Genomic DNA, 24,833 nt, shown 5'->3' on the forward strand with positions numbered 1-24,833 from the left:
CGCGGGCGGGGCAGGGCACCGGGGGGCCGCCGCAGGCGCCCACTGCGCTACCAGTCCCTGGCAGCCCTGGTGGAGGACTCTCAGTGGCCTTTCTTGTTCCTTGTCTCAGACTTCAGCTACGGGGCAGACGACTACGACGGAGAGGGGAATGAGGAGCAGAAGGGGCCCCCGGAGGGCTCGGAGACCATGCCATACATCGACGAGTCGCCCACCATGTCGCCCCAACTCAGCGCCCGCAGCCAGGGCGGCGGAGATCCCTGGCAGCCCTGGTGGAGGACTCTCAGTGGCCTTTCTTGTTCCTTGTCTCAGACTTCAGCTACGGGGCAGACGACTACGACGGAGAGGGGAATGAGGAGCAGAAGGGGCCCCCGGAGGGCTCGGAGACCATGCCATACATCGACGAGTCGCCCACCATGTCGCCCCAACTCAGCGCCCGCAGCCAGGGCGGCGGAGACAGCATCTCCCCCACCCCACCTGAGGGGCTGGCACCTGGGGTAGGTACACCTGCTTTTCCTTCTGGGTTTGGGAAGAGAGGGCTTTCAGGGAGTGGGAAGGCAGGCATGGGTATCATGGGCCAGGCTCTGCTTGGGTGCTACTGGGGGAGAAGGACTGGGGAAATTTGGATCTGGCTGTTCTCGGTGCCCCCCTCATCTCATTCCAGTCCTGGGCCCCTCTCAGACTAGGCTCCCCTCCCACCTCACCGGCTGCTCTCTCTGCCTCCATCAGCCATCTGCTACCTCCTTCCTGCTGGACATCCTCACCTCCCCGTTCATCTTTCTCTTTCAGCCTCCCTAGAAGGATGGAGACTTGGGGAGGGAACAGGCTCTTCTCTCTGGGTCCAGGCTGGGGAGTGGCTGCTAATGTGACCTGTGAGCTGTAAATGTACAGATGCCAGCTCAGCAAACTAAGGCCAGCCTCGGTGTTCAATGTAGGCTGGAGTGAACTGATTCTGTAGCATTCCCTGGGGACGAAGGGCCCCATCCAGCCCTCCTATGTTGACTCTGGAAGGGAATGAGCCCTAATGGTGTTCACCTCTCCTTTTGTCGATTGGTGGAAGCTCTGCCCCAAAGAGAAGCATTTTAAAAGGAATATTAAGTATGCGCTCTGAGACAGGCCAGGGAGCTAGAAATGTGTGGAGGTTTGTAATCCTTGTAATTAATGCTGTTTCTGGCCACAGGGACCGGCTCTGTCTGGGCCCAGCTTGTGTGCGTGCGTCTGAGACACATGAGCAAGTGAGACAGAGGGATTCCTGGGGGGCTGTTTTTCTGAAGTTGAGGAGAATCAGAACTGTTTCTCCATTTTGAGGGGGTTTGGGGGCACCTGGTTCTGTTTGGTAGAGGACTTACCCAAGTGTGTTTGTGGGGGATTTCTTTTCTTCCCTCTCATACTCTGAAGGAACAATCACCGAGATGCAGTGAGGTACTTGTTCTCCTCATACAGGGCCCAGCACCCCCCAATCCAATCGGGCAGCTGCCTGGATTCTACCATTCCTTGAGAACCCCCTGCTTCCCTTCCTCCCAGCCTCCTTGGCCACCCTCCACTCTTCTGCTGAGCTCTCACCCCCCTCTTCACACACCAGGGTGGCTGTTATAGCCTTTGGCAACAAGGGCCTTGGCAACCGGCTTCCCACTTGGGGGAAGCCACATTGTTGCCATGGCAACGGAGGCAGAGCTCAGTGGCTGCCAGGCAGTGCAAGTTTGGGAAGGGATGGTGGGGGCAGGTGGGAGGTGGAAGGGATGGGCGAGGGTGTTGATCAGGTTCAGGTCCCCCACAGCCAGAATTCTGGGGTGTTGCTCTGTTGTCCTAGGAACGGTGGCAAGTGAGAGACAGGCATCCTGGACATGCAGGGCAGGATTTTTGCTACTGATAGAGGAGAGGGTATTCTGGAACCTGAACTGAGGCCAACTGGGGAAGTAAGGAGAAAACTCTGGCTTTCATCTCTGCCTTCAGGTCTCTGACCACAACAGGACTCAGGGACCCCCTGCGGTCCCAGCTATTACCCCACTGTGAGCAGGTGCAGGAAGATTTACTGTAGCACCAAACACAGGGCCAGGAATGCTTGCTGGGAGTCGAGAACATGTGGCCAAATAGAGCCGCTTGCTGAAGAGGAAAGCATCTTTGCCATTTTCTTCTCTCCTCTCTGCTTTCCTCTTTGCCTCCTCTCCTATTTCTTTCCCTCATCATATGACCACCTTGCCGGAGTGCTTGTCCATAGATTTTTAGATCCTCTGTGAAACAGGTCACGGGCATAATGGGGAGATGCTTTGCCGGAGCTCTGAGGCTTTGGGGCAGTGACTTAACTTCAGTTTGTGACTGCCCGTTTTGCTTGGTGGCTTATGAGGGAATAACTTGGTTTGAGGACTTTGAAATCCAGAGATGCTACAGTGACAACTGACTAAAATGCTTGGGAACCCAAGGCTTGATTTTTACACCATTTTCCAGAAGTTATGCAAGATAGGGGTGGGGAGCATTTATTCAACTTGCAGATCCTAGTTGACACAGTTCGATGCACCCCTGCCTCCCCACCTTCTCTGTTGTGTCACTGGCCCCATCTAGTGGACTTTGCAAGTATTGCTATTTACATTGAGGTAAAAGAGTTGACACACCTCTTCCTGAGTAGTTGTGGGCTGTTTTGGTTTTTAAAAAAAGAAGAAGAAAGAAAAAAGAAAGCTAAGATTTCTGTTACTTGGCTCTGCTCATGTCACCAGGCAGGTCCCCTCCCTGCCAGGCTTCCTGTTTGAGCCTTGGGAACTGAGGGGACTTTTGGACCAAATCAGACAATTGTTCTAGATATTCAAATATCTGGCCTCTGGCAGCTTGGCATTTCCCAAAATGCAGCCAACTTGTGCTTGGAAGCTCAAGATTTGGTCTTTGTATTAGTCTGGATTTTTCAGAAAAACAGAACCAGTGGGGGAGGGGGCAGTGGGAGAGATGTTAATTGATTTATTTTAAAGAACTGGCATGCTCAGTTATAGAGAAGTCCCAAGATCTGCAGTCAGCAAGCTGGACACCGAGGAGAGCTGAGGTTCCTCTCCGAGTCTGGAACCAGCAGAGCCATTGGTGTAAGTTCCAGTCTGAAGGCCAGCAGGCGTGAGACCCAAGAAGAACTGATATTTCAATCTGAGTCTGAAGACTGAAAAAGACCCATGTCTTAGCTCAACAGTCAGGCAGGAGGAATTCCCACTTACTCAGTAGCCTTTTTGTTCTATGCAGGTCTTCAACTGATTAGATGGGGCCTGCCCACTTTGGGGAGAGCAATCTACTTTATTGTTCAACTGATTCAAATGTTAATCATGCAGAAACACCCTCACAGACATACCCAGAATAATGTTCAGCAAATGTCTTGGGGGCAGTGGCCCATTCAAGTTAACACATAAACTTAACTATTACAGCCCTATTCTCCCAGCAGCCCAGAGAATGGAAGGAACATGAGCTTTGGACAGATAACACATCTGCTCTCTCTATCTGTGAGACACTGGAAGAAGTGCCATAACCCCTCTGAGCCTCAGTTTCCTCATCTCTAAATAAGACTAACTACCTGAAGAATTTTTGAGAGGACAGACCTGGATAGCTCAGCTGAGGCCTGCAGCATTGGGCCTGGCTCACTGTGGGTGCTCAGTCCTTGGTGAATGGGGTGCACAAGAGTTCTCTCATCAGCTTTTAGAGGGGTAGCAAGCCAAGAGCACTGCAAAGACCCGGTCTAGTGAATGTTTACTGTACAGTGACTGAATCTGCTTTTGCAACCTCCTTTCTGGAGTTAGATCGGTCCTCCAGGTGTGGAAGCCCAGAGGAAGCCAGGTCTCTGCGGTGTTGGCAGGACACATGCTCCTCACTCCCCTATAGCACGCACCCTACAGCCTCGCTCTTCTGTACAGCACCCACCTACCCGAGGTATCGGTGAAATTTGAAGCCCTGCCCTGCAGATGCCTCACTCTCTCCAAGCCCAAGCGGAGCAGAGCTCCCTGGCAGGACCAGGGCCACAGACCACTAGCAGTTCTGTTCAGCTGAGCGCCTGGTTTCAGCCTGAGAAGAAGGGGCAGGAACTCTCGATCTCAGCTGCAAGTGGGGACACACATCCCTCTACCAGGACCATAGTTTTACAGAAAAGCTTGCTCCCACAAACCGTAGACTCCTCTGTCTCCTTTCTCAGGAGGCACGGTAAAAAGGGGCCACAAGGCAGAGAGAAGATCTGGGTGTTGCCTCAGTGCGACCACTTTCTAGCCGAGGGATATCACTCTCCCTCTCTGAGCTCGTTTGCTCGTCTGTAAAGTGAAGATACTGAGAATTTCCTCCCTCCTGACCTCACACAGTTGTGACGAGGCTTCCATGAGATGGTGTCAGGTCGAGCACTGTAAATTGTAAAGTCTGTATACATGTTAGTGGGCACTGCTCAGTGTCAAGCTCATTCTGTACTTCCTGCGATACCCAGAGGAGGCCAAAGGATGTCTAATAAAAGGCTGAATTGAGAGGTTCAAACTCCAGCTGGGAGGAGAACTGAAAGATTAAGGGTGGAGGAGAGTCGAAAGGATCACTGTTGTTGTCATTTTCATCTCTCTCCCCCTTCTCTCCATCCCACCCCCTCCTCATTATCACAGCTTCTTAGACTTGCTCTGAGCCTTTTACATAGATTGTCTCATTTAAGGCTAACTGTAACTCTGTGAGGTAGATACAGTGATTATCATTTTACAGTTGAGGAAACTGAGGCTCAGAGAGGTAACTTAATTTACCCAAGACCAGCCAGTGGGGCCAGTGATTTAAACTTGGGTCTTTCTAACTCTGGAGCCTGTGCAGTGCTCCCAGCTCCACTCAGACACCACCTCCCTTGTGAAGCTTTTAAAGCCCATCACTGAGCCCTTCCCTGTCTGGGAAGTGTGCACAGTTACTGCCCTGATCATCTCCGTGATGGTCAGCAGCAACTCAGCGGGCCCCTAGGGGTGCTCAGCTGGTGTTTGTGGAATTGAACCAAGAAGCCATGGGATGGCCAGGATGGTGGAAGGGAGACCAAATGCAGTCTCGGGATGAAGCTGGGACAAATCGCTGCTCCTTCTTCCCTTTCTGGGTCCCTGAGGACTTGGGGTTTGGAATTTGAGGTTGCGAAACAAGGAATTTGCTGCTACATGAATGGAAAAGCAACATGGAGAGCTGGAAGCATGTGAGATTGTATCCCAGTCTGCTCTCATCGTATGGTGTTTGAGTCCTGGGTTGGGTGGGTTAGTGGCTCTCGTGGTCTTTATGCCTCTCAGGTGTTTCCAGCTGCTGGTGGAATCAGAGACATGCCCTCCTCAAGTTGCCAACCTCTGGCTCAGGAGCCTCGCTCTTCATTTCTCCCCTTCTGGATCTTTGGTCCCCGCTGCAAAGAAGAGATTAACTGGTTCCTCCTACACACCAGGAGCTGTGCTAGGAGTCCACGAGTCTCAACTCCAAACACTTATAGATGAAACTAAGGCTCAGGGGGGTGGGGGGCGTGGGGGCAGTTCCTTAGCTTGTCTGAGTTGAGATGGAGGTAAGAAAGAAGCAAGGAGAAATAGTGCCCTGGTGGTGACCCTCAGCCCCCTCCCTGTCCTCTCTGGCCCATCCCCCCTTTTACACCTGTCTTGGAGCTGGTCTTCCCTGATGAAGCACCTGGCTGACCTGAGGTGTCCTTTTCCCTGCCATTGTGCCGGGATCATAGTTCATTAATGTATTTCACATCTGCCACTCAGGCTGCTTCCAAAGTAACATTTATTCAGTGAAGGTTTGCTGATCTCCTGCAGGTCCTAGGCACTGTGAATATGAGGGTGCACCCGACCAGGCCAATGCTCTGCCCTTGAACCCTGGAGTCTTTGGGGGGTGGGACGGGGAGGCCAGCTGACCCACATAATGACACCAATAGGTTTTAAATTGCCCCTGAAACAAGTACCCTGAAAGCCTGAGGTCCTCACATTGAGGTATTTGGCTACACAGAAGTGAGCCGCCAGGGGACGGAGGCTGGACAGCCTTTGGTGGTTTTGCTCTACCTGGGTGCAGAAGGGCAGAAAACACCCCAGCAGCAGGCTGGCTCAGCCCAGAGACTCAATTTTCCATCATTTTCACCTAGTTTGTCCACTAGTGGGTGCTTGCGCTTTCTTTCACGTGGATGATGCTCCTGTCAACCTTGGACTGGTTGCTTCTATCTGGAGAGCCACACAGACCCTCACCTTCCTGCCTGTGTGGCAGAAAAAAAAAAGAAGAGAAAGAAGAGTAACACTTTCATAGCACTTACTAAATGCTGGACACTTTTATAGCACTTATAAATATTAACTCGTTTAGTCCTCACCACAACCTTGTGAAGTAGGTAGGCGCCATTGTGAGCCCATTTTACAGATGTGGAAACCATGGAGGTCACTAAGGTCCCACAGCTGGTCAGTGGTAGGATGCTGGCACCACCGCTCTCTGCTGCCTCTGCAGGACAGGAGCCTTAGCACCCTCGTTTTACCTCTTTCTGGTTGTATGACTTTGGGCAACCTGTAGAGTCTCGATGCCCTCAGCTGTAAATGAGGATGAATATCTCCTATCTGAGGGCTGCTGCAAGGATCAAGTGAAATAATGACTGTGACAACGCTAGGTCTGCACCCCATGGAAGACCTACTCCCAAGGTGATGGTTGAATTCGAATCTCTCTCAGGATGTGAGCCCAGCTCTTCACGAGCCTCTAGCTCTGGCTGCTCTCAGACTTTGTTGTCCCTGCTGTAGTCCTGTCAGAAGTGCTGTTCCCAGTGGCATTTGCAGGGCGAAGGCCCCTCTGGAAGGTGCCACCTTGGGCACAAAGACCCAGCTGCTTGGGAGGGGGTTAGAGTTACCTTGGGCCATTTTCCATGTGGCCATAATCTTCCCTCTTTTCTCCCTGGGCCCCACCGCGAGGATGTTCCCCTTAAGCCTACCTTGTGGGCCCCGACCCACCACCAGGGTTTGTGAGCTGAGGAAGGAGAGAAGTGCTGGGAAATAGAGCTAAAGCGGTGCTTGGCCTGCTATATTTAGCGCTGGTAAGTGCTGGTAAGTCCTCCCTCCTCAGAGCCTGGTTTCTACTTCTGCTGTATGTTTAGAGCAAGGTTTGTGCCCTGGAAATGGCCAGATTATTCTTTGTTGTGGAAGCTCATCCTGTGTATTATAGGGTATTTGGCAGCATCCCTGGTCTCTACTCACCAGATGCCGGTAGCAAACCCCAGTTGTGATGATCAAAAATGTATCTAGACATTACCAAATGTCTCTTGGGGAGCAAAATCACCCCTGGTTGAGAACCACTGGTCTACAAGGAAGTTAGAAACGTGAGTCTAGAACAGTGATTCTTGGTGGGGAGGCAGTCCCTCAGGGGACATTTGGCATTTACTAAGTGGGAAAAGGTAGGTGCCCAGAAAAGATTTAGTGGATGGCAAGGACCCCAGGAGGTTTATGGGGCAAGGTGAGGAGTCTCCCAGGGAAGGTAAGTCAAGGTGTTCAGATTGGGCGGATGGTTTCTATGAACCCAGTTTCTACTGAGTAGGACCCTAGGACCCAATTAAATTAAAGACAATGATCTTGTGTTGCCCTGGAGGGCAGGATGAGAATAGAGTTACCATGAGGTAAGATTTGAATAAATACTAAGGAGAATATTTCAAGTGTTAGAATTGTCTAGCAGTGGGACAAGTAATGAGCTTCCTGTCTTTGCCAGGATTCAAGCAGAGGTTGGTGACTGAAGGTAGAGAGGAGATTCTATCTTTGGTAGGACTGTGTGACTTTTGGGTTCCCTTTAGCCCTGGGAGCCCACATCACATGACCAGTTCCCATAGGAACTGCCCACTCAACTTGAACCTTTGTTTTATCTTCTTGGGAGACCCTTTGCCTGGCCCTGTAAGCCTCCCAGGGTCATTTCTGTTCTTATTTTCTGAGCACTCAGTTTTTGCAAGATGTGGTTCTGGATGCTGTGGAGAATTAGTATGAATAGGGGTTGCCTCTCACCTCCCTACACACACACACATACACAGAGAAAATTCCTTTATTTTAAGGCCATCTGTACAACAGCCTTGAGAGATGTACAGCATCCGAAGGGGGGTCATGTGATCTCAGGTGGGGGAATCAGGGAGGGGAGCATGTAGGAGGCAGCCTCAGAGTAGGTAGTGTTCTGCCTGGGCACTGATCAGAAAGGACATTCCAAATAAAGGCGTAAGTTCTGGAATGCAGGAGCACCTCTGGAATGTAAAAAAAGGAAAGTGGTATGAGTGGGGCATTGGGTGCATTGGAAGAGGTGGGAGGTATAGCTGGGAATAGGCTAGGGCTCCCCGCTTCTGTATTCCCCAAGCCCCACCACCACCACCAAAGAAGAGGAGCATAGATGGTGTCTACTGAGGGCTTGACACTTGCCAGGTGCTGCCTTACATGAACTAGTCCTTGCTGCAACCCCAGAGTTGGTGCTATAATTATCCTCATCTGTAAGATGAGGAAACTGAGGCCCTTGGAGTTTGAATGACTTGCCCAAGGTCACATAGCTGGCAAGAAGCAGAGCAAGGATTCAAATCCAGAATCCAAGAAAGTTTTTTTTTCCTTTTCATTTTTGTTTATACATTTTACTATATAAATAGTGTCATGTACTTACTTACAGCTAACATTTGCTTTACGTAGTTGAACTCTATACAAGATTTTTGGAATGACTTCTGCTATAATAGAGGTAGATAAGGCCGAAGGAGGAACACAGTTATCAGGAAGATGAATCTGATTCCATCTGCAGCTGTAGCCAACTCTGCCTGTCCCTGACACTGGGCCCTTGAAGTCACTTCTCATTGACCCAGGATGTACTGAGCTCCAGAAAATCTAGAAGTAGAGCTTGAGCTTCTACCAAGAAAGTTGAAAGGTGGAGAGGAGGAAGAAGGGGTTTCAATCCAAGGACAGGCCTGGAGGTGAGGCTGTGCCTGGCCCTTTCAGGAGATAGCAAGCATCAGAGGTTGTTGTCAACAGTTTGATCAGCTGAGTCATCAGTAAGAGCCCCACTGCCCTTATTTGGGCTGACTTGGCTTTCTGCTGGGCACAGGTTGAGCAATGTTTAGGAAGAGTAATCTGATGTCAGCGGTAGAGATGCACTGAAGAATGGTCATGTCACTCCCTGCTTAAAACCCTTCTATGCCTTCCTTTTGTCCCATGGTAAAATCTAGCCCTTAGCAATGCTGTAAAGGCCCTGCCTGCCCTGACCTCTTGACGCCTGCCTACCTCTGGGGGCCTCATTACCAACCTGCCAACTAGAATGAAAGCTTTACAATGAAGCTTTGTCCATCTTGTAACAAAACATTGGCTCATTGCAAACTCTTGTGCCATAGAACTGTTCCTGGCGCACATAGATGCTCAGTAAATATTGGTTGACTGAATGAATGAACACTCACCACCCAGACTGAACTCATTTCTTTTTGCCTCACACAGTCCTGTTTGCCCTGCAGCTCTCGCTCGCTTGGCTAATCCCTGTTCATTTTGAGGTATGAGTTTCAATGTCACCTCCTCCAGAGAACCTTCTGTGACTCCTCCTTTGCTGCATCAGATGAGCCTATCTTGTGCTCTCAAAGCTCACTCTCACTCTACTTTACCAATTGTAGCCTTATTCACACTTCTTTTTTTAACTTATTTATTTTCCCTGATTACATCACTGAAAATTCTAACTTTACAGAAATACATAATATAGAAAGTAAAAGTCTCCTAAAGTCCCATCCTACAGAGAGAACTTCTGTTAAGAATTAGTTTTATGTTTCTCCTTATTTTTTCACATGACATGTATATAGTGGGATCATATTTTATACTATTTGTACTGTTATGTAATTTGCTCTTACATTCCTTAATAAGTGGACATCTTACGTATCAGTAATTAAAGATCTACCTCATTCTTCTTTGTGACTATATGCAATATTTCATTTATGGATGTATCGTAACTCACTTAACCAATCCCCTTCTGTTAGACATTTGGGCTGTTTCCAGTCTTTCACTGGTATAAATACCCATGCAGTGAACACCTTGTACATAGATCTCTGTGCCCTTGTAGAAATGTTTTTGCGGAAAAATCCCTTAAAATGGAGTTGCTGAGTCAGAGGGTGTGAACATTTAAAATCACAGTTATTTCCATATTATTCTTTCTGAAAGAGTTGTACCTCAACGCTACAGTTCTGAGTTTATGCCTCTCCTCTGGCACTGCCTTGGCTTACAGTGGTCAGTCTGTCCCTGAGACTATGAACTCCAGGGAGGTAGATGTAGTGTCTTGTTTGTGGCTGTGTTCTGCATCCTAGCACAATGCCTGTTGCACAGTAGGCACCTAATAAATACTTGTTAAGTGAATGGGTATGGGAATGAGGACATTGACAGTGAATGTGAGAGAAGGCCGTGGTGTCGAGAAGAGTAAATTATTGGTGGCTTTGAGAGTGTGGGCTTAGTGAGTGTTAGGTATTTGTCAGTGCCCCTTGCACATGGGGGAGTCCACACCCCTCACTCTCCAAGGCGGGCTTCTAGCCACTTCTCCAAGTACATCTCGGACCCCTTTTCTCTTCTGTCCTCCAGCTGTACTTTCTGGGATTCTTTACAAAACATTTTCCCTTTCTGCCATCCTTTCTTTGCCTGGAAACCCTTCCACTTTCAAGATGCTGCTCAGAAGCCACTCAACTCTCCTACAAAGCTTTTTCTCTCAGGCAGGGGTTAGTGTCTTTGTCCTATGTCCCTACTGTGTTGATCAATGAGAACACTGCTTTGTTTGGTCATGTGTCTTTCACCCCCTAAGGTTGAGAGCACTTTAATGGCAGGGTTGTGTCTCCCAGATTTGCATATTTGTAATGCCAGGCCTTCTCGCTGGGTAGGAATGAATGAATGATGAACAGATAGATGGACAGACAAGAACAGGAGTCAAAATGGACTATTGTTGTGGTTGTGTAGGTGTGAGATGCTGTGAACCTTGGTTGGGGTGGTGGCTTTAGAAAAGGAAAAGAAGGAAGAACCAAAGGGACTAGGTAAAAGGGATGTGGGGCCTGAGGGAAGGAAGAGTCACAAAATGGAGGCCCCGCCAAGGGAAGTGGAGAGCCAGAAGGGGAAGCTGGCTTAGGGAAGGGGAAGGGTCGTTCAGTCTGGATATGTGGAGTCGAGGGCCTATTGATGGGACTTCTAAGTGAGGAGATTCAGCTGACAGCACAGATGTCACTCTTGGAGCTGAGCAAGGTGCCAGAGCTACAGATGGTGAAGAGCTACCATTGGCCTAGAAATGAGAAGGGATAAAGGCAGAGCAGAGGGCTGGGTCTGGGTCTTCCATGGGTGACTCCACATTTATAGGAGGCAGGAGAAAAAAGGGCCAGCCTAAAACAGAGTTGTCAGAAGTAGCACCAACCTGGTCATGGAAGCTGAGGGATTTGAGAACATCCAGACTGCAAAGGCCAAAGAGTAGAGAGGGAGGCCTCTGACTTTGGAAAAAGGCATTTAGGGGCCTTTAGAGTGGGCTGCTTCTCTGGAGAGGAGGATCAGGAGCCAGGCTGAAGTAGGTGAAGTGTGGAGGACACAGAGAGGAAGCTCAGGTCCAGGGCTGGCTCAAGGCCTTTGTAGAGGAAAGGGAGGGAGCATCACTGGGACTTGTGAGTCATTTCCCCTCCAGGGGGAGGACTGAGGGCCTCTGAGTGGAGTCTGTGTACCCGATGGAGATGGAAGGGCATTCTAGTTACTCATTGGAATTTCCAGCCAACTGGGATGGGGTGGAGTAGAGATGCCATGGATATTCAGGGAGTAGCTTCTGAGAGGTTTCAGGGTTTCAGGGTTTGGGTATCAGTCCTGCCATGCTGGATAGGGATGTAAGGAATGGAAATGGAGAGCCTCTAAAGGCGCCTCGTGCTCCCTTGGGTGGGGGAACGGACACAGGAGGGGCCCTTGTGCTTTGAGGCCCTTTTCCCATGCCACCTGCTTGTCTGACCGTGGGGGTAGCCCATCCCATGCACTTAGATCCTGCAGGATGGGAGACAGAAACTATGGCACTGAGCCCTGGGCTGGCACACTTGTGTGCTGGGGAATGCCAGGCCTGGTTGTTCCCAAGCCCTGGGAACAGACTCACCCGCCCAAACCAAATGAGGAATTGTAGCTGAAAGGGCCCTTCAGATGTGCCCTGGCTATTTATAACCCAGCTAGGGCAGGGACAGGGGAAAACCAAGGACTGAGGGAGAGGGTGGGGTATGAGGTGGCATGTGCCTCTGTGGAACCCTGTCAGCCCTGAGGCCCCAGAGAGCCTACCCTATATACCTGTGTTTCCACTTCGGTGACAGGGAGCTACCTGTCACTGGTAAGGACAGGTTCTCTGCTTAATAGAATGGCAGGAGCCCCACCTAGAGCTTAGAGCATTCACAGACTTTTGGGGGGAGTTGGGATAAGAAACCATGTCCATTCTCCTTTTCCCTCCTCTCTGCTCCTCAACCCTCCACCCATCTTGAAGGCTCAGCCAAGGACTCTGTTTTCAGCCGAGGTGCCCCGTGGAAAGGAGAGCCAGGTGGGCCAAGGATGGTACGCGTTTGACTCTCCAAGGTGCCCCGTGGAAAGGAGAGGCGATGACACCAGGTGGGCCAAGGATGGTACGCGTTTGACTCTCTTTGGAACTCATTTCCAAATGAGTTCCAAAGAGTTTGACTCTTCCCCCTGTGGCCACAGGTGTGCCACCTGACAGAGGATGTGACATGCATTAGGAGGCTGGTGGTAGACACACAAGAAACTGATGGGGCTATATCACTAAGAGCCACAGTTGGCTAGTCCTGGTAACTGTACTGGGAGAATTGTGAGCTAGAAGCATCAGGAAGATTTCAAGGGAATCCTTGGGTGGAAATATGGTTGGTAGGGGGAGGAGATTGGGAGGGGAAAGTTGGCTTGAGTGGGGCTGGAGCTTCAGGGCTTACCACTTGGAATCTTGAGTTTTCACTTGATCTACCTAGTTGGTGGCACATATTATACAGGTTTACAAAGATAAGTGATGGGCTGGTAGTATGTGAAGCTGAATTTGATTCCGAAATGCCAGGTCCAATGAGGAAAAGGGATAGAGGGGCTATTCAGGGAACCCCCACCCTCCACCCCCACACTACTCCTATCTTTCCCTCAAAGAAACAACCAGCTGCAAGAAGGCAGCAACCTTGTCTGTGGGCCTAATTCAGTGCACAGATGCATTTTATTTAGACCGCACCATTTTTTTAAAAAATGTAATTTAACTGCCATCATTTTAAAATAGAGAGCTATCACCTAATAATTCAGATTTCCAGCTTCTCTTGAACAATCCAAGATGGGACAACCTTGACCCTGCAATGCCCCTGGCAGCCGTCAGCTGGAGCTGAGTGGTGGTTTCTTCAGTTCACCCAGTCCTCACCCGGCTCACTTCACTGATCTTATCTACACCATCATGGGTGCCGGAGTTTGCAACAACTTTGCCCTAGGTGTTGTATTGTAAAGAGCTTTTCTTTACAATAGAACCAAGCTCCCCTCTCTCGTGAGAGTGGATGGATGTCCATCTCTGGATCCCGGCTAGGGAACCAGAATGTGCTGTTCACCCTCTGGATTCGTAACTGTTCAGATTCGTAACCGTTCAAGCAGCCAAGGGAAGCAGGCTGGAGGTGGGCAGGGCTGATCCTGCTCCCTGTCCTGGGTCATGTGCACCCTCTCCTGTGGAGTTGGCTGTACTGGGCTGCAGACTCTCTTGAGAGAAAAGAGCCCCAGGGAAGTAGTATTGCTAATCTCCGCAGCATCTGTGAGTAGGAAATGTGGAACCTCCAGCCGTCCAAGGTGGTTCTGCTGCAGACCTTGGCCGGCAGTGTGCTGTTGTGGCGAAGCGAGTCAGGCCTTCTCTGCACAAAGCCTTGTTCCCCCAACCCTGGTGGGGGCTGGAAACTGGCTTCTCACCAGGCCTTGGCTTCCCCTCTGTGAAGTGTCAGGACCTGAGGCAGAGGTGAGAAGGAGACTGAGGCTTGTGGGGATCCCAAGGTGACACTAAGGTTGGCCCTGGTCGTCCGCGAGGCTGTGTAGGCAGCTGCTCCTCCGCTCCTCCCCCTGCAGGCTTGCCGGGCTCTGGAGAGGGGCTGTAAATAAAGCCTGTCTCTGGGAAGCAGACCTCCCCCTGCGACCGGCCCGTTTGCGGCCTCCTCGCCCCTCCTCCGCGCTCCAGCAGCCTCTGCCAGCCGGCTGGCTGGGTGACCACAGAGAGGGAAGGGCTCCACCTCGCAAGTGAAGTCGTGCATTTCCTGTGTATTAATAGCAAACGCGAACCTCAGAGCCTATAAAGGGCGGGATCGCCGGGGTCGGCGGTGGCGGGGCGCCGGGACCGACCTCGGGAGCGGCAAAAAAAAAGTGCCCCGCCTGCGCCCGGCCCGCGCACACAGCAGGAAGGGCCCGGTGGCCGCGCAGGGGCGCCTCTTGCTCCCTGCTCCGCCCGCGCGCGCCTTCCTCCACTGACAGCCCTGACATCAAGGCGGCGGCGGCAGCGGCGGCGCGGAGCTCCACAGAGAGGCGGCCGAGGCCTGCGGGGCTGCCCTGGAGGACCCGCTTCCCCTTTCTCAGGGCGGAGACGCGCGCGGGGCGGGCCCGCAGCCCAGGGCGATTCTATTTCCTGCCGGTTTGCTACACTGACCCTCCGGCAGCAGCAGGAGGGGAGCCTGCAGCAGCCTTAGCAGCAGCAGCAGAGTGAAAGTGATTAACACCCTGAGCTCCACCTACCGCCTGAGTCTCTGTGGGCTCATTTCTCCAGCATGACCTCCCCTTGCTGTCTCGCTGCTGCTGCTGCTGCTGCGGCGGCAACGGCTGCTGCTGCTGCTGCTGCTGCGTGGACCCTGCTTCCTGTTTGCCCTCCGCGGCTCGGGCTGCAATGGAAGAGGAAGAGGAGGCAATAGGCTTTTTGGACAAGGTTCTAGAGGATGAAGATGTGTTTCTTCTGGAGGAATGCGAGCTGGGAACCCCGACCAGCCCTGGCTCAGGGTCCCCCTTCTTGGTGGCTGTGAAGGTGGGAATGTGACACGCCCTGGATGCTTGTCGGGGGAGGGGGCAGGGCTATCAGCTCTCTACTGCAGAAACTGTGTGAAGCTGTGTGCGAGCAGAAATGGCTGATTGGTGCACAAACCTCACTCAGTCTGAGAGAGGCTGTCGCATTACTGCGAGGGGACGACGTGAGGGGCTGTGCTCTCTGGCAGCTGTTCCTGAGGGAAAAGGGCTGTGCCTGCCTCCTCCCCTGGACCAGTTGTCCTCAGGGGGAGTGGCCGTTGGCTTTCCCCAGGCCAGCTGTGCTGGGGGCTTTCTCTGGCAGTGACATGAGTCACCTGGTGGGCAGGTCAGTGGTGTGAGACTGCTGCCCCAGAGGAGCTGGCTGACTTGAAACCAGGAGGCTATAATTCATTGTTTCCATGGTAACAGTGGGATAAGTGCACTTATGAAGTTCAGGCCAAGGGGGCCACTCTTTTCTTAGCAACGAGACTTAGTGAATCTGGGCTAAAGCAAGAGAACATTTGGAGAGAGAGCAAACCAGAGGTCACTGAGCTTCCTTGAAGGAAAAGAATTGGATCCACTGAAGAGGGGGAGGTGATAGCTGGCTTTGAGGCAGGAGCCATGTGGATAGACACTTTTCCTAAGGTGGGCATAGGCAGGAAGCATCTGCTGGCCCCCAGCCCACCCACTCTGGGGCAGTGGGCACTCTTAACAGCAATACCCCTGTCCTGTCAGAGAAGTCGCCTTGAAGGTAGAGCAGGAGAGGAGTGGCTTCAATCCCTTCCCTTCTCTTCGCCTCCTCCCCAGGGGCCGGGCTTCCCCTTAAAACCACACTAGTGCTGCCTAAGGAACGGCACACCAAACCGGTCTTTCTTTCTCCTAAGCTCACTTCTAAGAGTTCTAACCTCAGCCTTTTTCTCACCTCTTTTCTGTTCTGTGGCCAGAAGGGAGGGCTAGTTAGAAATTATGGCAGGGAGTTTGCAGACTGCAAGCCAGGCTGCCTAACAGAGAGCACTCATGTATGGGCCCCAGGCCTGTCTGCCCAGGCAACACTGCACACCAGCGGGCTTGTGCACAGAGCATTGCTGTGGGCAGGAGGCTGTCACTGAGCCTCCCTGGGCCTCTGTGTCTCTCCGGTAAGGTGGGGAGCATAGCCCTGCCCTACTCACGCTACAGTGTGGTTCTGAGGAGGAGCTAGTAGAGGTAAAAATAGATTGCAGGCCAAGGGATTGGCTGGGAGCTCAGTAGTGTGTGCCACGGAAGTATGTGGGGTTCCTAATGGGCATTCTCTGAGGAACTCTTCCTAGCAGGGATGGGGTCCTGCTCATATGCTGCTGTGTGGGTCCACCCTTACCCTGGACTCTGGCTTATACCTCGGTCTTAGCCCATATTTCACTCTGCTTGGAACTCTAGATGTCTCCCTCCTCGAGTATATCCTAGTCTTCTTGAGGGCAAGGGCCACGTTGTATTCATTGTGGAATGCTGCACAGTGCTTGGTGCTTGACTGGTGCCCTGTGAATCTGTGGAATGAGGCCTGCAGAAGGTTTACCATGTCCCTGCCTTGTTCCATCTCAGGTGTTCTAAGAAGGCAGCACATGGATGCCAAGGGGTCCTGGTCACATATCACCCCTAAAAATGCTGCTCCTCCCAGATCCCTATGAATCTTCCCCTTTACCTTGCTGCCTCAGTGTTTCTGGACATGTCTCCAGTGTCGGGGGAGAGGACCTTTTCTGAGTGTTGGAGAATTGCAGGCCTCCTGTCTCACGCTGAACACCTCTAGGATGCCTTTTTCCTCTCCCAGGCTTGGCCAGCTGTAGAGGGAGAAGACAAACAGGGTGGTTGCAGAGAGGTGGTAAGAAAGCTCGTTTATTCACTCAGCAGACAATCAGGTTGTGTTCTATTCAAAGCACTCTGCCTGGCACGGGGGAGGAGATGAGATGAGAGGAGATGAGATGGTCCTTTCTCACAAAGAATTGACAGTTCAGGGCAAGGGGGCAAGTGCACAGATAATAGGAGTATAACAAGAAAGTAGTCAGGGCCATGAGAAGGGTTCTCATAAAAGGGGACTAAGTTCAGAGGAGGAGAGAGAGACCACTTCTGGTTGAATCAGGGCTGACTGGATGCATGTGTGTGCACGTGTACATGTGTGTGTGCCTGTGTGTGGTCAAGGGACATTTCTGGAGGGTGTGCTCCTGCCCTGGGCTGTGGATGGTCTTGGCACACTCTTACAAGATACTCTTCTCAGCAGCTGGTGGGAATCCAAGACAGTTTTCTCTCTGCTATTACTTTACTTCAAGAGTACTTACCTTAAACAGTCATTGTGTTCCTGAGCCTGTGTCCAGATGCCAGTCCTATAAATCAATCTGGTTTTCAGTGTAATTTCTGAGATGCTTCATCTTCCTGAGGGACAGATGTGAAGATGACAGTGGTTTTCTCCAGAGCTGGGACTGGAGCTTGCCATGTCCTTCAACCCGTACTTCCCTTTGAGAAGTTAATAATCAATAGACTAGTAATAACAAAATACCAATAGCAGCATCACCTCCCATCTGCAAAGTACTGTATACTTTCCAAGTCTTTCATACAATTCTATTTAAGATTCGTAGAGCCGATAGGGGCCTTGCTATATAAAAGCTGCTATTTAAGGGAACTCATTTGTTAGGAATAAAAATCCTTTTGTAATGCACATTAACCCTTCAGGTGTTACTCTGTGCCAGCTTTTAATGGATTGTCTGAAATGCCTATATTTCTGTGTCACCTGCTCCAGTCTCCCTCCAAAATCAGTGATGGTCATGCCTGTGTCCCCAATTTGGGTGTTTTCCCCAAGTGGGGGCCACATATGTGATGATTTGAGAGGTGATTTTTAGGCGGCACCTGGATATATATTTTGCACTTTAATAGTTAGGTATATCTTTTAATGTATATTATAAAAAATATGATTCGTCCATCTTTCCAATAAGTTCAAATGTCATACATGGGATAGGGCTGTGTTTTTAAGAAGACAGTTGTGGTTAAGAAACAATATTAAGTAAATAATAGTGTAGGTGGTATATGAGTATGACAAAACTGCACAGTTGCGATATGAACAACTGAAGTTTGGAAACTCTGCTGGGTGCCATGGGACCTGCCAGGGAGGGATCCACTCTTCAGCAGAGTGGGGCAGCTAGAATTTGGGCTTTGTCCCCCAGCAGTTGCCCCTGTCCTTTTGGCTCTATATTTTGCTAAAGAATTAACTGAAAGGTACATCCCTGGTGCCTAGCGGTGAGAAGAGAAGGAGTAGCTTGATGTCCCTTCATTGTCTCAACTTAGGGAGGCGCCAGCTGACTTGAGGATGATGCTTGGCATAGACACAGCCCCTGGACCCAGTAGCATCTACCCCGAACAGACCCAAATAGTATGCTCCTTGCAAACTGATGTGGCCCGTGAGCTGAATTCTGCTATCTATGGAGCCGCTTGGCCTAAAGCTCTGAATCACAGGCAGCACAGCCTGTTCAGTCTTCATTATTGTCTTGGAGGAAAGCAAAGCTCCTGGATAGATTGTGTCTTGGCTTGGCCTGGAACCAAACTTTGGAGGCTTTATTTAGCCCTACTGTAGTAGACCAGCCAGAGCTGGCTAAGCCTTACTTGTAGATACTGTCCCTACCAGAGTGACCTGACCTCTTGGATTTGGGGACCTCAAGCTGACAGACTTTCAGCCTGGCAGATTGTGTAAAATGCTAGGAAGGAATGAACCCACAGCAGCTGTGTTTCATAAGCTCCACTTGGGGAGAAAGTGGGACAGTGTCACTGAGAAGGCAGCTTTCCTGTGCTGGGAGACTAGCAAGGAGCATGGCATAGGCTGTGGGACCCTGAACCCTTAGAGAACTCACTGGGGATTCTGGGCATGTGGGTACCTCTGGAGGGCTCTTTGGGGGCAGAGACTGTCTCCCTCACTTGTATTCCCAGTGCCTGGCACCTAATGGGGAGTGAATGAATGAATGTTGAGCCCTGACATTTATGATAATAAATGATAAGAATAGCCCCATAAGGAGTCAAGAAACAATTGTGAATTTCCAGATAATTCTACACTAGGAACATATAGAGTCTGAAGACAGTAAAGAAAAGATAGAAGAGATTTTTGGTGGTAACTGAGAACAGGCCTCCTATGGTAAAATGACACAATTTAATTTCACATCCTTTCACATCACCTCCACCCTCATGCCAGCCAAAACAGTGACTGTGGCCTAGAGTGGGGGAGAATCTCGAGGGTGACTCATTATTGCCTTTTGGGGAGCCCTTTCAAGATGGGACTCTGAGGTGGGAGTCTCTTGAGGAGAGGATCTTGGTGAAATGGGCTGACACAGGGGTCGGTGCTCATGGCAGGTGGATGAAGGCCTGGAGGGAGCTGCAAATCACCAGGCCATCACCCTGGTCCTAGTCCAACCAGCTCTACAGTTAAGCTCAGTGTGCCCCAAGTGACTTCTAGGTCCTCAGGCAAATCCTTGGTTGCAGGGAATAGGAGGAGTAGGGGGCACAACAGGGGAGCATTGACCCCAACATGGAGGGTGAGTTCCCATCTGTCAGCTGGAGAAGCAGCAGCCTTTGTGTGATGTGCAAGGAGGTCTCTTCGAGTAGCCTTGAGGGGCCCTGCTCTAAGCTCTGATCTTCCTGGGAGGGCATGCTGCCCATCCGTAATGCAGACAGCTTCAGGTAGCTGGCAGTTTCTACTCTCTGTGACTCAGGAAATAATGATAACACCTTCCAGATTGTGGGATTCCAATGAATTAATCCATGGAAAGTGCTTAGAACAGTGCTGGGTTCTTGTGAAGCCATCAATAATAAGTAACTATTGTCCTCTAAAGCTTGGCGTCCATACCTGTTTCCTAATGCTGCTGAAACAAATTACCACACATTTAGTGGCTTAAAACAACACAAAATTTATTCACTTACATACAAGTCTACAAAAGTCAGCAGGGCTGCATTCCTTCTGGAAGCTCTAGGGAAAAGAATCTGTTTGCTTGCCTTTTCCGGCTTCTAGAGGCCTCCTCTATTCCTTGGCTCATGGCCCCACCCTCTGTCTTCAAAGTTAGCAATGCAGCATCTTCCAATCTTGCAATCAATCTCTCCCCCTCCATTTCCCCTTCTATGGTCACATCACCTTTTCTCTGACCCTCTTGCTTCCCTCTCATAGGACCTTGGTGATACATAGGGTCCACGTGGATAGTCCAGGATAATCTTCCCATCTAAAAATCTTTAACTTAGTCATATTGGCAAAGTCTCTTTTGCCATATAAGAGAACATATTCACAAGTTTGGGGGATTAAGATGTGGACCTCTTTGGCAAGACATTGTTCTTCTATCACAGGGTCAGATACTGGTTTAGAGACTTGGCCAGGGGCGCCGGGTGGGGGAGCAGCAGCCTACAACACATATCTACTAACTGGCTTGCTAATGAAAGGCCAAGGATAAAGTTCCCAGGAAAGGGTGGGAAAGCTTGTGAGAACACGAGCGCTGGGGCAGGGAAAGCAGCTAGGGGAAAGCTGCTCTTCTCAGGACTTGGAAAATTCCCGATGGCTTCATACGCTCTCCCAGTCTATGCTTGGGGTGTGCATTTGATGCCCGGAGAGGACTCTGTTTGAGATTCCAGGTAAACAGCTGATGTTTGAAAAGGGGACTTGAGAGAGGAAATTATCAGAGCAGTGGAAAAGCATGGAATTTGGTGTTCAAAGACTGGAGAGGAATCTCAGCTCTGCTTCTTCTTAGCTTTGTGACCTTGGGCTAGTCCCTTCCCTCTTTTAATTCTTGTTTGTTTCCATTTGTTTATAGTACCCACCTCAATGAGGCATTTGAGGGCCAAATCAGAGAGTGGAAAGGACTTAACAAGGCTTAATTAATGTTAGCTACCCACATGTTAGGGGTATCACGTGGCGCCGGGCTTCAGGGAAGTACACAGGAGTGTGATGCAGGTGCTTCAAAGGCCCTGCGAAATCACCGGTCAGGTAACGAGATAGGGCACATGTCAGGATTGAGGGGCAGTGCCACAGAGTCCTGTGAGAGCTGACACCGCAGGCCAGAACCTTCAGCTGTGCCTGCAAGGAGAGGTGGGATTCAGACAGGACAAGAGCTAGGGTGGGAGAAGGCATTTTAGGCTGCAGGGATAACAAGAACCAAAGTTCCCAGGCTGAAACACTCCTGGCATATTAGGAAGACAAAGAGATCTAATGGCTGTGAGGAGATTAAAAGGGTAGGGAGAGGCACTAGGAGCCACTGAAGGTATTTAAGTAAAGAATAGACTGGACACCGCCCATATCACAATTTATATTTGTTTAGTGTTTTTTGTTTTTTGTTTTTTAACTTCTTTTTCTCCCATTAGATTATAAGCCACATGAGAGTAGAGACTACTGTATCCTTTTTTTCTGTTGTATCTATAGGGTCAGGTGGCCATTCAGTAAATATTTGTTGAATGAATAAATAAATGAACAAATAACCTAACCGAATCCCCAGATAATCAGATTTTGCTGTACTGCTGTTATGACCTTGGTAGTATCAGGTGAAAGGTGGCGTTCTCAAGATTAACCTGGCTCTGGTGTGTGGAGCAGAGGGAGGGGAGAGAGGCAGAGGTCAGTTAGAAGAATCAGACTGCAGAGTGGGATGCTGTGGGTCTCGACAACAGCGGAGGGGTTGGGTGGAACCGAAGGGAAGTCTTGGTAACAGATCAGCAAGATGGGCATTCAAGGCTAAATGAGGCATGATCTTCGCCACAGCAGAGATGGGAGGTGGGAGGAGACCATTTTGGATCTGTGCATTATACAGTGAGTGAGGCAGTCAGGAAATGCTCGTGGATGGTGCGAGGGGTAAGGTTGAGGGCCCTACAGTTAGCCCTTTCCATTGTGGGATGGAAAGGACAGGTGAGCCCCCTCAAGGACAGGAAGATATAGTCAGTGGTATAGCAAGAAGGCCACATGGCTGGGGTTCCCATGGCCACTTTCATCTCGTTCTTTCTGTCCCTACTCTCAGTTTATACATTACTTCCTCTGGGAGCCTCCTCTGGCTCCTGCTGTGCCCTCTGATGTGACCATGCCCTGCCTCTCTAATGACTGTGATTTCTCTTCTTAACTGTGTTCCCCCATTAAATTGCCCTCACACACGAGGCCAGGTCCTTCATTGTCTTGCTCACTATAAGATTGAGTAGGTGGGTGGGTGAGTGGGTGGGTGGATGGATGGATGAACTGGTATAAAATAAAGGAATGTGAATAAGGGTTGGGAGGGAAAGCAAGATGTTAGCAGTAGGAATATGGGTGATTGCTTTTCCTTTGATATTTCTGTGTTTGCCAGATTTTCTGTAATAAGTATATTTGGCTTTTATCCCCGACAAAAATGTTAGTTAAAGAAAAGATAAAAGGCAAGAAAACTGGCCATTCGGGATTCTGGCCTTCTTTCTCATGAGCTTTTGGCTTTTGGTTTGCTTTCATACAGGTGGAAGCAGGGAAGGGCCTAGAGATGAGGAAGCTGGTCCTCTCAGGGTTCCTGGCCAGTGAAGAGATCTACATTAACCAGCTGGAAGCCCTGTTGCTGGTGAGTATATGCTCTGGCCTTCTTGTCAGACAGTGTCGTGATCTAAAACTGCTTTTGGAGTTTGAAAGGAAGGAGGACCTGGACCAGTCCTCTGGTCCACGGACTCTGTGGTACTGCTCTGCTTACAGCTTGGCATCAGGCAGCCAGAGGCATTGCCAAAAAGGGACTGTGCCTCTCGGCGCCAACTCTCTGTTGACTGTCCTGGGAAAGGCAGGAGAAGCAGCACAACCAGGTTGGGGGTGGCAAACACTCCATCACCCGGGACCATGGCGTCGGCATTACTTATGGATCTGTCTGGTGGGGGCCTAGCCATTGCCTCCACACTGAGCTCTGGGAGTCTCTATCTGTCAATCAAGTTGAGACCTCTTTGTCATCCCTGGTTGTGGTCCTTCCTCCTTCCTGGAACCGTTTGCACCATCCCAAGGCACTGTGGCAGGAAGTGTGAGGTGAGGGGCTGTCTGTGCCGCTTCAAGACATGCCACAGTTCTGAGGTATCAGACCAACCCCAGCCGTCTGTGAAGGTACCTCAGTTTCCTCTCCAAGATGGAGACATTGTTGTAAGAATCAGACTGGGAGGAGAATATTATTAAAATATTTTTAAAAGGAAGTCCTATACAGATGTAAGACATTTTTGCCTTTGAAGAAAAGGCTTATTAGATGGGTCTGGAGATTATGCAGAGTGATCATGGCCTGTAAAGTTCTCTCCCTAGGTGTTTTGCAGTCTGAGACATAAGATGATATAAAGGAAGTATAAGAAATGTAGTTGTAGGTCAGTAGAAACTAATTCTTACAAGAATTGTGAAATACACATTTGCATACTTATACAATGTTGTCGCCCAGTGTCCCAGGGGATTGGGGATCTGTTATTAGCCAAGGAATAACTATTGAAATGTGCGGATACTTTGCAACACACCAAACTGAGTCAGTGGTGGATCTCGCCGGGAGTTTATTGGAAGGTACAGTAATGTTTTTCAAGGCAGGAACAGTATGGTAGGTAAACAAGGACTCCGGTCTGGGCTCAGAAGGAGGTCAAGACTTGATTGCCATGAATAGTAGACTTGTTGCACTGTTTTACGAACTGTGCATCTCGACCATTAGTGGGTCTCGACAACAGCAGAGGGGTTGGGTGGAACAGAAGGGAAGAGTCTTGGTAAGATCAGCAAGATGAGCATTCAAGGCTGAACGAGGCGGTAGGTTGAACCGGCATTTAAAAACAAATGAGAAAGAAAATATCGACATGTATCACACATATTAAGTACCATTTCATGAAACTTCGTTTTGTTGTATGTTTGTGTATGTACTGGTCCATATTATTTCTTACATGTGGTAGAGTTTGAAAACCACTGGCTTTGGGCAAGCCACGTATAACCTCCTTGAGCCTCAGTTTCCTCATATGAGGATGAAAATAATACCATTATCTTCTCCCTTTTCTTCACGGGGTTGGGAAGACCAGGTGATCCTTTTTGGAACCTAGTACAATGCCAGGTGCTTATGCACTGAAGGAAGGAGGCAGGCAGATGACTGGTCAGACACATGTGAAATACACCTTATAAACTATGAGTTACTGTGCCAAAAGAAGAGGGGGTGGTAATTGTTATTACTAAAAGGATGAATATTTGAAAGAAGTTCAAACAAAGGAACCGGAGGGCCCGGTTTTGAATCCCCCCCTTGACCACTTACCGGCTCTAGGCCTTCCGCAGTTTAATGAACCTGCAGATTAATGAAACTTCGTGCCTCATTTTCCTCTTATGCACACTGGGTATACTGATATTAGTACAGCAGGTCCTCATTATAATGTTGATAAGATGAGAAACTTAATTCTTATTTATATCAATTAGCCAATGGTAAATTGGTTTCGCTTAAAGTCGCAGAACCTATCGACGACATTGAGAACTTACTGTATTCTGTTCATGAGGCCGTTGTGAGGATTATATATAAGTTTGTATGAAGCTCTTAGAACTCAGCCAGAGTGTTAGCTGATACTATCATTTTCTCCGGTGTGGTGGTGTGGTGCCGGGAGAGAATGCAGGTTAGGGCCTGTTTGTCTCTGTCAACACACCCTTTCCCTGAGGAAATGGGAGGTGCATGTCCCCATCAAAGCCTGCCACTCTCAGATTCCAACTTGCTGTTCTCATCTGTCATTGGGCCTAACTTGAATTTCCGTTTGTCAGGGCAGAGATAACAACAGATTTAGGGGTGAAGACACTCCCTCCTTGCCTGCCTCATACCGGACAGCTCATACCCCAAAGGCAAAAACTGTGAGCCTGGGCCTCCCCTCTCCCCCACAGCTTGTTCACCCTGGGCTCTTGATTGGTTCTTTCTTGGGATGAGGCAAGAGCAAGGGAAA

General features: G+C 49.9%; 1 protein-coding gene across 5 annotated transcripts in view; it reads left to right on the forward strand.

Annotated features, from left to right (window-relative positions):
- Positions 1 to 316: 316 nt before the first annotated feature.
- ABR (ABR, RhoGEF and GTPase activating protein) overlaps positions 317 to 24,833 on the forward strand; it is a 94,563-nt gene continuing 70,046 nt past the window's right edge. For 2 of the 5 annotated variants that reach the window (XM_006925046.3, XM_025041842.1), the window contains exons 1-2: positions 317 to 494; positions 22,388 to 22,486. In XM_006925046.3, the coding sequence (XP_006925108.1) occupies positions 387 to 494; positions 22,388 to 22,486 (207 nt within the window). In that variant the 5' untranslated portion in view covers positions 317 to 386. Of the gene's footprint in view, positions 495 to 14,749; positions 14,959 to 22,387; positions 22,487 to 24,833 lie in introns of those variants that run through there. The other 3 variants (XM_006925047.2, XM_025041840.1, XM_025041841.1) reach the window with 2 other exon arrangements.

This window comes from Pteropus alecto, unplaced genomic scaffold (assembly GCF_000325575.1).
Source record: "Pteropus alecto unplaced genomic scaffold, ASM32557v1 scaffold98, whole genome shotgun sequence".
Taxonomy (NCBI): Eukaryota; Metazoa; Chordata; class Mammalia; order Chiroptera; family Pteropodidae; genus Pteropus; species Pteropus alecto.